Here is a 13,301-nt window from a genome sequence, read left to right as displayed (position 1 = left end):
CATAATCAACTGGTTGTGTATTGAGGAACTGTGATGTTTGAGATTATTCAGCCTTGACTGGGTTGTATCAGTGACCAAATGTTTACTTACTGAATTGAATGATTACTCCAAATCCTTGTCTTGTCTCCAGCAGTTTCAAGGCTTTTTCCCTGATATAGGTATTTCTATTTTGAGTTTATATGTTACAGTTTTTGAAGCAAATTTGAATGTCAACCAGGTAATTAGAGTTTGATGTTGCATCTATAGTGGCACTACCACAGAATACAAAAAGACATCAGGGGCTGACCTTTAGCCTGAACTCTTGAAAACTGTAATTTTCACAGGCATAAGTAAGTTTCAACTCTTCTGTGTTAGAATCTGCTTTTTTTTCGCACTAGTTGTTATCAACACTTTGTTATCTCCTGCATGTTTGTGCATGCAGGAGAGCTGATGACTGTTCTTCCTTTTCTAGATTTTCATCAATAATGAGTGGCAAAATTCTGAAAGTGGGAGAATATTCCCAGTCTATAATCCAGCCACAGGAGAGCAGATCTGTGAGATCCAGGAAGCTGACAAGGTAATGCATCCTGTGAATGGGCAGACATGTACAAATGGATCAAAGCAACAAGTCCAGAATAGCACTGTTGGACAGTTCTTTTATTAATCACGGTTCCAAAACCCATCATGTGATTAAGCAAATTTTGTGAGCCTGGTAATGTTTCTTACCTCAGTGCTTTTGCTTTTTTTCTTCCTTCTTAATAGGTTGATACAGACAAAGCAGTGAGGGCAGCTCGCCTTGCTTTTTCTCTCGGTTCAGTCTGGAGGAGAATGGATGCATCAGAAAGAGGCCATCTCTTGGATAAGCTAGCAGACTTGGTCGAAAGAGACAGGGCAGTTCTTGCTGTAAGTGCACATGAAAATCAACAGTCCGATCACCTGTCAGTTTTACATTCTGAGAGTAACTAGTTCATAAAAGTATTAATATGAATTATATTTGAAAACTACACTCAGCTTGATGGCTGACTGTCTACTTAAGACCTGATACAAAGCTCATAAAAGTCAACAAGAGTCCTCCAGTTGACCCAAATGAGCTTTAAATTGGACATCAGACAAATGAATGGGTGTGCACACATGTGGGTGCCTGTCATGCCTGCTTGTAACATCTCTAAAATAAAAAATGGAAGGCAAAGTGATCTCTGCAGACATTAATGAAATGGCAGGTGAAATACACACTGACACTCAACTGGTAACAGGAATTTTGGGTACTGCACTATTTCGCTCATGTATGAAGCCATCTAAACGGTGGCATTGTTAATGTTGTTTTCCACATGTCAAGTGCTTTGAACTAAGCTGGTGAACATCTTAATTCCAGCTTTGTCAACACTTAAATCATCTTACCACCAGCGTATACTGTAAAATCACCACAGGGAGAAGGAAGTGCACAGCAAATCAAGTTTACTCTGCCTGTCATTTGATTTTTATTTCTAGAGCCAAGTTCTTTACTGAATTGCACTGCAGGCAATGCCATTAATTGCTCCTGGGGAATATAAGTCAGTGCAGAATTAGGCTTCCATTCTTCTCTATAGAAACTCATTTGATGGTTGGCGTGTTACACATGGGTGTACTTTACCCATTCTTAATGATTTCTATTAGACAGCTATTGAGAATGAGTTAAGCTACTCAACATCTTAGGATATTTTATTGGATTCTTTTTGCTAAATGATCTTAGGAACCCCTAAGAGGATAGCTTATAAGATACTTTCAAAAATAGGAATATTAACTTAAAAATAAGGACATTAGCTTGTTAATTTATGAGCTTCCCTAGAGGAGAGTTTGTTTATTTGATGGCAATAAATAAACTGGCTGTACAGTATAGATATCTCAGACCTCAGCAGGAGTCTTGGCAGCCATATAGAGAAATTTTTATATACACATCAATTATATAAAGAGGGATATGTCCATTCTTCTCTTTATGGATTCAGATCATTAATACAGGGTTACAAGGAGCCCCTTCTCAGCTGTTATCATTAACATAACAGAACCAAGTTTGACAGGCATTTTTATCTTGGCTCCTGATTAAAGCAATTTAGGATTTATATATCTGGACCAAACACAGTGGCTGCTAGGTCCAAAATACACACAAGCATATGTACATGTGTATGGATACACACACAAACCAACAAGACAGACAGACACACATAAACACACTCGCACGCACATGTTCTTAAAATCGTAGTCATTCCAGAGTACTCCAGAAGAAACCAGATTTAATTTTTTTTTTTAAGGAAAATGGTTTTGGGTTGGTTTTTTTCATGTTTGCAAAAAGAAGCAACAAAGGGGATCGGATCGTTGTTCTGAACCTTTTGAGTTAATACTATTCCAAAATATAACTGGTTGGTCTTCATTACAATCTTTGTTATGATTGAAGAGCTGTTAAGTGAATACTTAAGTACAATAGTCTAAAAATACTACTGTGCTTACATCTCAACCTTTTCTTGTCCTCTAGACTATGGAATCACTGAACAGTGGCAAACCTTTCTTGCAAGCTTTCTACGTAGATCTTCAGGGAGTCATAAAAACCCTGAGGTATTATGCCGGTTGGGCAGACAAAATCCATGGAATGACCATTCCTGTAGGTAAGGGAGATTAAAACACAGGTATGCACCTAAACATTCTCACGGCCAAATGACTTAATAGATTACAGCTTCTTGAAAGGTGGAAGAGAACCTTGTTTTGGTCTTACAGTGTGTAGTTTGTTGCTGAATCAGATATTTAGAAGTCAGCAAAGGCTGGACTAGATGACCTGATATTATTCTGTCCTACGTGCACATCTCAAAGAGTATTTTGTTTCTTTTGCATGTGTCCATCTGAGAAGAAACTAGCTCAATACCTACATTTAAATATTGTTACACTTATAAAAATGGATGCAGTATAACCTGACAGATACCTTGGAACACATGAAAATAGGATTAGCTGTATGTTTAAGAATGGTATGCTTTTATATATATATCTTGTTTATATATGTATTCTTACTGCCTATGCACATCATTTTACTTGGGACTAACACTGGATACAAATTCATTTATAGTTTGAGTTTGTAATGTTTCTGTAGAGAACTCTGCATGCTTATCAGATATATTTTGTCATATATGCTACTTCCAGTTATTCAGTGGGATGCATTTTATGTTGTATGTATGAGACAAATCTTCATGACTTCTAGGAAATTAGTTATTCTGCTCTTATTTTTTTTGCTAAAGAGATAAGAAAAAATCCTTACCATTATTTTTATTTAACAAGTCTCTTCATCCTGCCCCTCCCTCCCAGCTGTTTTACAAAAACAGGCTGCATTTCTGTTGTGAACATATTCATTTGCAGTCTGGAACATATTCATTTGCAGAGCTGAAATTATGCAAAATGGCACATCAAAGAATGATTTTATGCAGGTGCAGTCATTAGGATAAATGTACTCATCTTTTACCTGCATAAAATAAATCTTTGGGAAAACGGTAGGGAAAATTAACATTTATTCTGTGGATTCCTTTTGGCTTTGTGGTGCATGCTGTTCACTGTACATGCATGTTTATTACACTTTACTGAGGGAGACCAGCAAGTAAACGAATTTTGCTGTTGCCCATCTATTTCCGTAAAATTTCATCATGTAACAGGGTAGCTGTGCTCCACTAGCTTGCCTCTGACACAAAACTGTCAAAGTTAGGAAAGTAGGTAAATTGAAAATGTGGCCCCAGAATTTTCAGGAAGAAAACAGATCATGTAACTCTTACCGCAGCATTACTCATCATGGTGTCTCAGTTATTAAAACTACAGTGTGTCCTGATGATGTTTATCATCACTAAGAGATTTTCACCAAAGAAAGGAAAATTTTTCAGGTGTAGACTCTCACTCTTCAAGTGGAAATCTTGCAGATTTCCACAGTCATTTAGGCTGAGATACAGAAATCCTGGTTTTGCCGCTTGCACTTCACATTTAAACATGCAGAAGTGCAGAGCACCCCATAAATTCATATATTCAGCAAATTTCCTGTTCCCTAATCTCTTTCTCCCTGGTCAGTGAATGCCTTCTCCTCACTCATTAGCCCTGCAGGTACACAGAATTTAGGTCAGTCACCAAAATGCATTGCCAGCTTAAGGAGCATAAATATCCTCTGCTTATTGTTGTCTTCAAGGAGTGTATCAGATGAAACCCCCGATTTTTTTCAGTGAGCTGGGCTATACGCGGCAAGAGGAAGGCATATTTTCAGCATGCCTTCCCAAATGCAAGCTTCAGTGCCAACAAACACAGCTATCGGTAGTGTAGAATCCTAGTCCATTCACAGATTTTCAAGGTATCAGTTAGTTCTTCGTCCTGGTTTAAGGCTCCTCTGTATGCCTCTAGTTTCACACCATAAATTTGTCATTCTCATAAAGCTATTTTAGAGCAAGGCCAGTGTTAAACAATGGTGCTCTTTACATTCACTTACCATCAGCTCATCAAAGGAAACCAAACAAGACAACAAAACCAAATTAAAAACCTGATTAAATCTCCTCTTTCTGTTCAGTGTGCTACTAAATCTGAAACCTTCCAATCTTTCATCTGTTTTTGTTGAGGTTTTCTTTTCCTCTACAATAAAAACAGGGAAATGATAGACAAGTAGAAGAAGAACAGTGTGTTTTACAGTCACATTCCTTTTGGTCCCAAAGCTGCTGAAGCCTTCAGACTGCCCTTTGCTTGCTCCCATGCGTAAAGCCTTGATGATTTAAATTGAAACAGAATGAGGCTAGACTAGAAACTGTTAAAACTAATAAACTAAAGGCAAGCAAATATGTATCTTTAAATCAGATGCGATATGATTCAGCTTAAAGAATCAGTGCGGTCTCCCCACCCACTTTTTTGCTGTGTTCTGGTATATGAGGCATGTGGATGTATTATGATTGTTATGCAAATAAAATATCCGTGACAGAGACTCCTGATGGAAACCTGAGCAAACACATCTGTGGAAGGTATTGCTGTCCCAGAGTGAGATCCCTGGATAAATGGGGCTTTCTTTCTGATTAAAAAATAAAAATCTTTGGGCCAGGTGCTAAGCAGCTGCAAATTGACCTGGCTCTGTTAGTATCAGCAAGGACTGAAGATGCCAGTTTACATCAGCTGACGATATTAAAACCAAAGAACACTCTTAAAGCAAATTTTTAGATTGGGTGTGGGATCAGACTGTCAGATCCCTCTCAGGCAATGTTCTGTCTGCCAGCTAGTAGAAGGATAAGAGCAACACTCATCAGCAATAGCATCTTAGAATAAGTGTCATTAGCATAACTGGTATAAAGTAATCTTAAAACTCTAGAACGTTTTGAAAGTCTCCTATTTAGTTTCTGTGCATAGGGATGCTTTCTATGCTAACTGTTCAGAAAAAGTGATTCACTTCATCAACCTTGAGTTATTTTGCCATGGTAACAACTTATTTTACATTATGGACAAGGTGGCTCTTGGATACATCTTTGGCCTGCCCAGGGGCATCTGAATCTTCTGAATAACTTCAAGTCACATATGTTCACAAAGATATTGTTAGAAAGCAACCGCCAAAATCCCATCTTAACAATAAGTCTGTGGATGATGAACTTTGGAAGTAGGTGTCAAAAAGGGCAGCTGTCTGGAGTCTAGTGGAAGAAAGCAGAGCAAGCAACTCTGCATGGGAAGCATTGCTCTGTGGAAAGAACGTTCTGCCTACACTTGGTGGAACTAACCACCGTTTGTACTGACTTGGCAAGCAGGTTCAGGTTATCTATAACTTTATGTTATGAAGCACGCAGACATGTGGCAATGATTATGCAGTGACAATCTAAAGTCAGACAGTGCTAACGTAACTGTGTTACTGTTATGTTGTCACCATCCTTCTGGCTGAGAATCCACCTCTCACAGTACTACTGAGTACAAGCTGGTATTTTTAGCTGACTCTTCTATGTGCCTCTTGAGCACTTAGACAGTTCTGCCTGTATATACTTTTCTGTACTTTGACTTCTACTTTACTTCTGCCTGGTCTGATGATTCTTCCTATGGTCTGTGAACCACTGTTAGCATCTGTGAAGGATAACCTAGAAAATCAAACTGATCATCTCAATTCCTGAAACAAATATTCTCATCTCCACTGGGAAGTTGTTAAGTATGTAGAGATCGAAACAGTACAATGACATTTTGTCAATGCAGAACAAAATGACTTATAACTATTTTCCTCCTTCTTTCCCTGATGTGAATCTCTTTTCTCTCTCTCTCCCTCCTTTATTCCCTCTGTTCTATCCATCATCTCGGTTGCAGACTAGTGTTTCCTTTCTCGTAATATTTCTGTATCTGGCCCCCAGCGGATGTATTAGCTACTCTAGCTCAGGTTTTTATTAAGCAAATCCTGTAAACTAGATGTACATAAACAAGCAAACCTGAAAATAAGTTATTTCTAATCACATTCAAGTTGAAGATCTGTTTATTTCATGACCTGACTCAGGCTGCCCCGAGCTCAACAATGCTTTCATCATTCAGGACTGCAGATCTAGCATAGCCCTCATTTTAACTAATGATACCTCTCACCCCTGGAGTTTTTTTGCCATTTTTGTTCATCAGGATCTTAAAAATAATTACCAGATCTGAGAGTTCATTGAGTGAGTAATTCCCTTTAGTCTCATACCATCCACACCTGCTGTTTGTGAACATGCAGTCTGCTTTTCCTGCATGTTTGGTGTCAGGCTCATTCTTAGTCCATATTCTTGTATTTGTCAAAAGTTCAGTGAGAAAAGCCCATAATTTCCAAGTTTCCGGTCACTTGGTTCCTTCATTTATTTATTCACGTCTACCTTGGCCAAATGGTTTGTGAATACTTTTCTTATTTCCTGTTGTCTTGTTTTCTAGCTGCATCCAACTTTTTCCTGTCACCTTAAGCTGACTGCCTGTTTAGCTTGAGGCCGTTTCTGACACGGGCCTTGATCTAGAAGTCAGCTGTAAGAGCGTGGCTATATGACGACCCCTGTATTCTCCTTAGTGTTGTCTTTTGCAGTAAATTATGCTCAATTACACGTCAATCACAGGCTTCCCATTTTCATTTCACACCTACAGATTGTAGTGTATCATTCAATTACTTCAAACTGTCTGTGTCTGCAATGCAAGATGAGCGAGATGTACATTACTTTATTATCCCACCTCTACTTGTAATACTGCTGTGTTCCAGTCATGCCTTTCAGGAAATTGCCTTTGTGACACTTCCTTCTCTTCTATCACCCTGAAATCAGCAGAGCCCAGTAAACAGCATCATTGCTACTGCCGTTTTCTGTGTGGTACAGCTTGTCCTCTTTCCCAAGGAACAAAGCAGGTTACTTACTTTCTGATGGGATGTCTGCTTCCCTTGTTTTACCGAAAGAACACTTAGGTTGCTCCTGAACCTAGGTTTCCCATGCTGGCTCATGAAAAAACATTTCCATGACTTCTTTATTTCTTTTACTGCCATCAAAGGCTGATCCTTAGAGCTTCTCCCCCCCCCCCAATTTTTTTTTTTGTTCTGCCAAGTCAAACTGCACTTGAGAGTAACCATGCTCATCTGTTTCAGATGGAGATTATTTTACGTTTACAAGACACGAACCCATCGGAGTGTGTGGACAGATCATCCCTGTGAGTATCTCTACTAGCGCTTTCTATTTATTTTCATTTGAACCAGCTCTCTTTAAAGACACATAAAACATGGTCCTCAGCTATGTGTGTTTTCCATTACGAAAAAAGCTGAGCTCATATTGTTGACATATCTTTAACAGCCTCCCTGCAAATGCTTATTTGAACATGCTAATAGGGTTTAGGCTCTGTTATTAGGAGTTAAGTTCTCAAGTCATAGAATTCTCATGATTAAAACAAGCAAAGCAAAACACAGTGTTAATATGCTGTCAGTGGTTATGGATGTTCACACAACTTATGGAAAATTGATGCTTTGCTGTGGTAGTCTTTTTATTTATTTAGTTTTTACTGTGATTTAACAGGCTGCTCAATTCCTGGGAGAATGTGATGCATTTTAATTCCATTCTTTCCTGCTATTTCTTTTACAAGAGTGGAGGAGAAAAGGAAACTCCAGGAGACAGATCATTACAATTAACATTGTGTAGCTAATAAAAGACATGAAATGTTTGTTTTATTTGTTCTGAGAGAGAAACACAGCATTTCATCAAATCTAATACTCCCCCTACACCCCAATATAGATTCTTCATATACTCTTGCATGGGAATTGCACTGAGAGGCTAACTTTTTCAGAAGAACCAGTTAACCAGCGCTGGCAGAAATTTCAGTGGGAGGCTCACATATAGCTATTATAATACTGTGTGGAAGTTTTTTTTCCTTCCCAAAGCACTGGGGAACTTATCAGGACATTCTCTGAAATTTCTGTTGATGTTGTTTTTTTGTTTTGTTCATGTTAACCACAAAGCCACTAAACAGCAACATGCAGCAATTCCATTAACGGAGGAGCAGCTAGGAAAGATTACTTTAACAACATTAAGCCCTTTTTCCCTATTTATCGTTATTTCATGTCTTTGTTAAGGGGTGGTTATTGTGTTTGGCACTCAGAGAAACATGTAAATGACACCGGTGGTCCTTACGACTGAGGGATTTCACAGCTCTATCTGTTCTTCAGCCAAGCACATGGATAAGCATTTGCAAAATGACAGCCCCAAGATCTAACCCCAAATCTGCTTCCTATCGCTTAGGTTTGTCTCATTGAGCTTAACTAGCAGATCTGTTGAAGAAACTTGGCTACAGGCTGAAGATCATGCCAAAAGCAGGATTTCTTTAGTTTAGATTTGCAAAACTCTTTGTTCACGGTACCCAGGCATCTACCATACTTGGTCATTCTTACCCCAAGTTTGTCCTCCAAAACTCCAACATGGCTGTCATACGCATCTATTCCAACACTGCTGCCAATCTGCTGCATACTGCCCCTGCAGCTACCAGTCGCAGAGTACAGCCCCTGGGCTGCTGCAGGTACTTAGCCATTACACTAGCAAATATGTTATTACAAAAATAAAATTTAAACAGCAAGCCTCACACTAAACTCCTCATCCTCTTTCACATCCTAGCTTCCATCAAAACATATGCTCTTTGGCAGCTTTTAGCATAAACAGGGCTATATACCACCCTATAAAACCCGTCAGAGCTCTCCTTGCAATACCATTAGAAGCACAGGCTGTTAGCACACTGTTGGCCCTATAGCTTCCCTCCCAGGTTTATATACTGGAGATGGAATTAAAACATCACTTTGTCTCCAGAGTTTATAAACAACTGAGGGAGTAAAAAATTGGGTGTTAGGTGAAGGAAAGACAGTTGTGTATTTTTTCAAGCTAGCCAGGGGCTAGAGAGATGTCTGTGAGAGTGGCAGCTGATATGCATCAGGCAATAACATGTTCTGGCCAGTGGCTGACTCTTTGTGACTGATACTTTCTATTTTCTTTCCAAAGGAGATTATTATATGCATTTATAAGAGTGATTGTGCAAAAGCAGTTATTTTATTACTCTGGCATTTTCACTGAAACCAGGGGGGCTATCCACTTAACCTGTTAGGAATGGGCCTTGATGCAGAAAGGCTTCTTATTCTTATCCATAACTTGTTTGTGCATCAGGCGGATATAATTCACTACATCTGCTGCTGCAGTAACATGAAGTTTAAACTAATGATGATATAAAAATTTATATCAGCAAAGATTTATCAGATTTGCAACTTGGTTTTTGCTGTTCTTTTAAAGCCTTCCATATAAATTGCTCAGTAAGACGTTTTGAAGAAAATGAAATGCTTTGACTGAGCATTAACATTTGGGGTTTTTGCTGTAATCCCGTCAATTAAGGGTTATATCATTTTGAGTACAAATTTTATATCTAGAGATGTATTCAGGGATAGGAAATTTACATCCAAAACCTCTTCAGCATGAACAAACAATTCTTTCCAAATGGATCAGAAGCAAGAACTATTTGTGATGGGGGAATCAAAAGTGCTAATTGCAAAACAGTAAATGAAATATAAAATTGTGACCAAAACCATTAACAGATAACAGGGTTCCTTTACAAAGACTGCGGTTGGGGGCTGTATTTTATTGAACAGCAGAGAAAGAACACAAAAGGTCACTATTGTCACTTTTTAATGGCAGTAATTATAAAAGAAAAATCCTTGCTTTGTGCTGGGAAAGATTTATGTTGAGGATCAGCCTGAGAAATGAGTGAGGTAACAGCTTGACATCTTGAAAACAAAATACCACTGCAATATTTTTCCATCTATCAACTTTTATTTTTTCCTACAGTGGAACTTCCCCCTGCTGATGTTTGCATGGAAGATTGCTCCAGCTCTGTGCTGTGGCAATACAGTAGTTATTAAACCAGCAGAACAAACACCACTCAGTGCTCTCTATATGGGAGCCCTCATCAAGGAGGTAAGAATAATTGACAGGAATAATGTCTCTGTCTCTCCTTGTGGTGAAGGAGCTACCAGCACATGCCTGGTTTAACGTGTTCTGTCAGTTTTCATAAATCATGCTTCCCTTCATTCATTCCTATTTTGATAGGCTGGCTTTCCACCTGGAGTTGTCAACATTTTGCCAGGATTTGGTCCAATTGTTGGCGCAGCCATAGCATCTCATGTTGGCATTGATAAAATTGCTTTTACTGGATCCACTGAGGTAAGAGGATTTATAGATATATTACTGTAAAATGTGAGTAAATACTTAGGGAGACAGTAGTAAGTCCTTGTGCTACATTTCTCACTGTCACTGAGTAAAAGAGCTACATCTAAATAACAGTGGTCTGTCCTTCCCAGCTAAACTTATATACCACAGCACTTCCAAAGCAGAAGTGGCTCCTTTCCTCCAGTCCCTGCTGTGCTCGGCACCTCAGCACAGGAGATATGCCTGGAAAAATATTGCTGGGATTTCCTGTGGGCTTATGAGGATGTGAATCACATGCAAGTAGGCAGAACATCCCGTGTATATCACAGCACACATAAATGCTGCTTTAGCATCTGTAATTTGTGTATCTTGGCGTACTTGGGGAAAAAGGGAGAGGAAGGGGGCAAACTGGGGCAAATGTACTTCAGCTTTGATGCTGCATTAAAGTATATTGAGGATGAGGAGGAAGTCTAAAAAGGAAGGAGTGCAGAGAGAAAAGGAGATTGTCCAAGGTGTCTGTTCCCAAAATGATGGAAACAAGCTGTCTAGAAGATGAAGGGAGTCAGTTGCCTCCTGGATGCCAAAATGTCTTACTGTGAGTCTATGATGCAGATGTTACAGAGGAGGTTTGGTCTTCAAATGAAGGCTATAAGCTACACAAAGAGTAACGAATCCCTCAAAACTCAGATCATGTCTTGCTCTCAAATATGCACAAAGCTGGCTGTTATCAGGGTTGGGGCAGGGATGACAGAGGTACTCCAGACTGAAGTCACAGGAGAAGGGGCCTTATCTCATCGTCTGAAGGCAGACAGAAAGGAATCTCAGTGGGAGTTTCAGGGCTGGTTATATTTAGAGAGTGCTAAACCCGGCCCTTTTCAATTCAAAATTTGACTACTTACTGTACAGAGGGAGCTAAACCCCAAGGATTCAGTCTGACTTTGATATGTTTGACTCCCACTCGAGGCAGTGGGAGGCTTTATGCATCCCAGGGGTACTGCTCGTCACAGTGAGTCAGTTTGGGTTTGATTGGAGTTGATAAATTCACAGACCAAGCAGCCCTACTAGATAGGTGTGGGTATCTTCCTGGTAGGCCCAGGGATTGCAGAGGCCAGCTCAATTATTTCAAATAAATTATTCTGGTGGAATTATCCTGTAATCAAGTTTGGAAGTCACCATTCACAAGCTTAAATTGCCAGTAAAATGTAGCTGCAGTCGTATGCCTAATTTGCACAGGCACAGTTGTTCTGCAATTAGTATGTGCCTATACATGATTTTTTTTTCTGGCATTTTTAGATTATAATGTACACAGGTTCCATTCAAAGTCAATGGCAACATCAGATTTCAGATTATTCTATGGAATTACTCTAGGCATTACTTCTCCTGTAACCAATTTATATTAGCATCCTGGAATATGGAGAACTTTAATATGAGCTGATTACCCCCTATAAATTGAGTTGAAACAATTGTTTTCATAAAGATATGTGGTCTCTGTTTAAGATAAATATTCTATTATACAGGATGTTGCACTGTTTGGAGGAGGAAAAATACAGATGGGTTAGGTTTCAAAGTTGTCTTTTGTAGCCAAAATAAATTTTTATTGTAGTTCCAGACAGCTTTAGTTTTAATAGGCGTTTAAACTCAAAAGCTGTGGGTTTTATACTAACTCAGTGCCTACCTTTAAAAGCCTTACTAATAGGAAGTGAAAAGCATTACTGAGATGAAAAAGCAATTCTCTAAGAACCTAAAGCAAGAACAGATGGAACGTTTTAATGCAGAGTTAGTGTAAACTATTCCATATTGTTTCTGATTTCCTGTAACACTGAATTTTTGTAACAGCAAGTCAACATTGTAACATTTTAAACACAGTGCTGTGATATGAGCTGTACTATAGAGCCTCTGACTTCTCCAAAACAGGTTTCAGTTTTTAATGAGGTAATAATGGAAATATTTTGTCTCTCTGGTCTTGTCTGAGGCATGTCCAGTGATGTGCATTTCCGACAGCCATCAGATACATAAATGCCACAATATGAACTTCCATTCCCACATTTCATCCAGGTGTTAGTTAAGGCAGTTAATACTTTCAACTTGAGCAAGTTAATGTTAAAACCCATCAGTACAAAAGCAAAGATCTTCAAGGTTAGATGTCTGAAACAGGTTTTTCTCAAGTTTTCACCATGAGGTTCTTTTGGAAAAAAACACAATTTCTTTACAGTTTTTACAATTTGAAGTATATGCTGATGGCTAATGAAAACTCCCCATTTGCCTGTAAATATCACAAAACCCAGGCTATTTTTAAAATAAAAGGGGTTTTTTAAAGGCAGAACACAGGCTGCTCTTCCTAGAAAAAAAAATAATGCTAATGTTTTCCAAAATTTGTAGAACACAGTCCATAGAAATATGAGCCAAAAGGCCAAGTTCATGACCTTAACTCAATAAAGCCTGACATAGCCGCACCAAAGATCCATCCAGCCTAGCACCTTATCTCGCAACATGACCAGTAACAGATGCTTGTAGAAGAAGAGAGCATGTGTAGAGTGATCCTTTCCTTGCTGTAGCCTCACAGCTTCTGGTAATCAACAGCTTAAAGACTTCCTGAGCCCAAATGTGCATGTGGACAATTGTATTTAATAGCAACCAATGGCCTTGTCATCTGTGCAT

The 13,301-nt window shown here is 38.9% G+C and overlaps 1 protein-coding gene across 1 annotated transcript in view; it reads left to right on the top strand.

Annotated features, from left to right (window-relative positions):
- ALDH1A2 (aldehyde dehydrogenase 1 family member A2) overlaps window positions 1–13,301 on the top strand; it is a 53,735-nt gene that overhangs the window by 24,397 nt on the left and 16,037 nt on the right. The window contains exons 2-7 of the mRNA XM_030498284.1: window positions 452–556; window positions 742–882; window positions 2,486–2,615; window positions 7,562–7,623; window positions 10,284–10,412; window positions 10,545–10,658. Of these exons, the coding sequence (XP_030354144.1) occupies window positions 452–556; window positions 742–882; window positions 2,486–2,615; window positions 7,562–7,623; window positions 10,284–10,412; window positions 10,545–10,658 (681 nt within the window). The remainder of the gene's footprint in view (window positions 1–451; window positions 557–741; window positions 883–2,485; window positions 2,616–7,561; window positions 7,624–10,283; window positions 10,413–10,544; window positions 10,659–13,301) is intronic.

Source organism: Strigops habroptila, chromosome 9, assembly GCF_004027225.2.
Source record: "Strigops habroptila isolate Jane chromosome 9, bStrHab1.2.pri, whole genome shotgun sequence".
NCBI classification, from domain to species: Eukaryota; Metazoa; Chordata; class Aves; order Psittaciformes; family Psittacidae; genus Strigops; species Strigops habroptila.
Note: the sequence above shows the minus strand (reverse complement) of the source record. Positions and strands in the feature narration are given on the sequence as shown.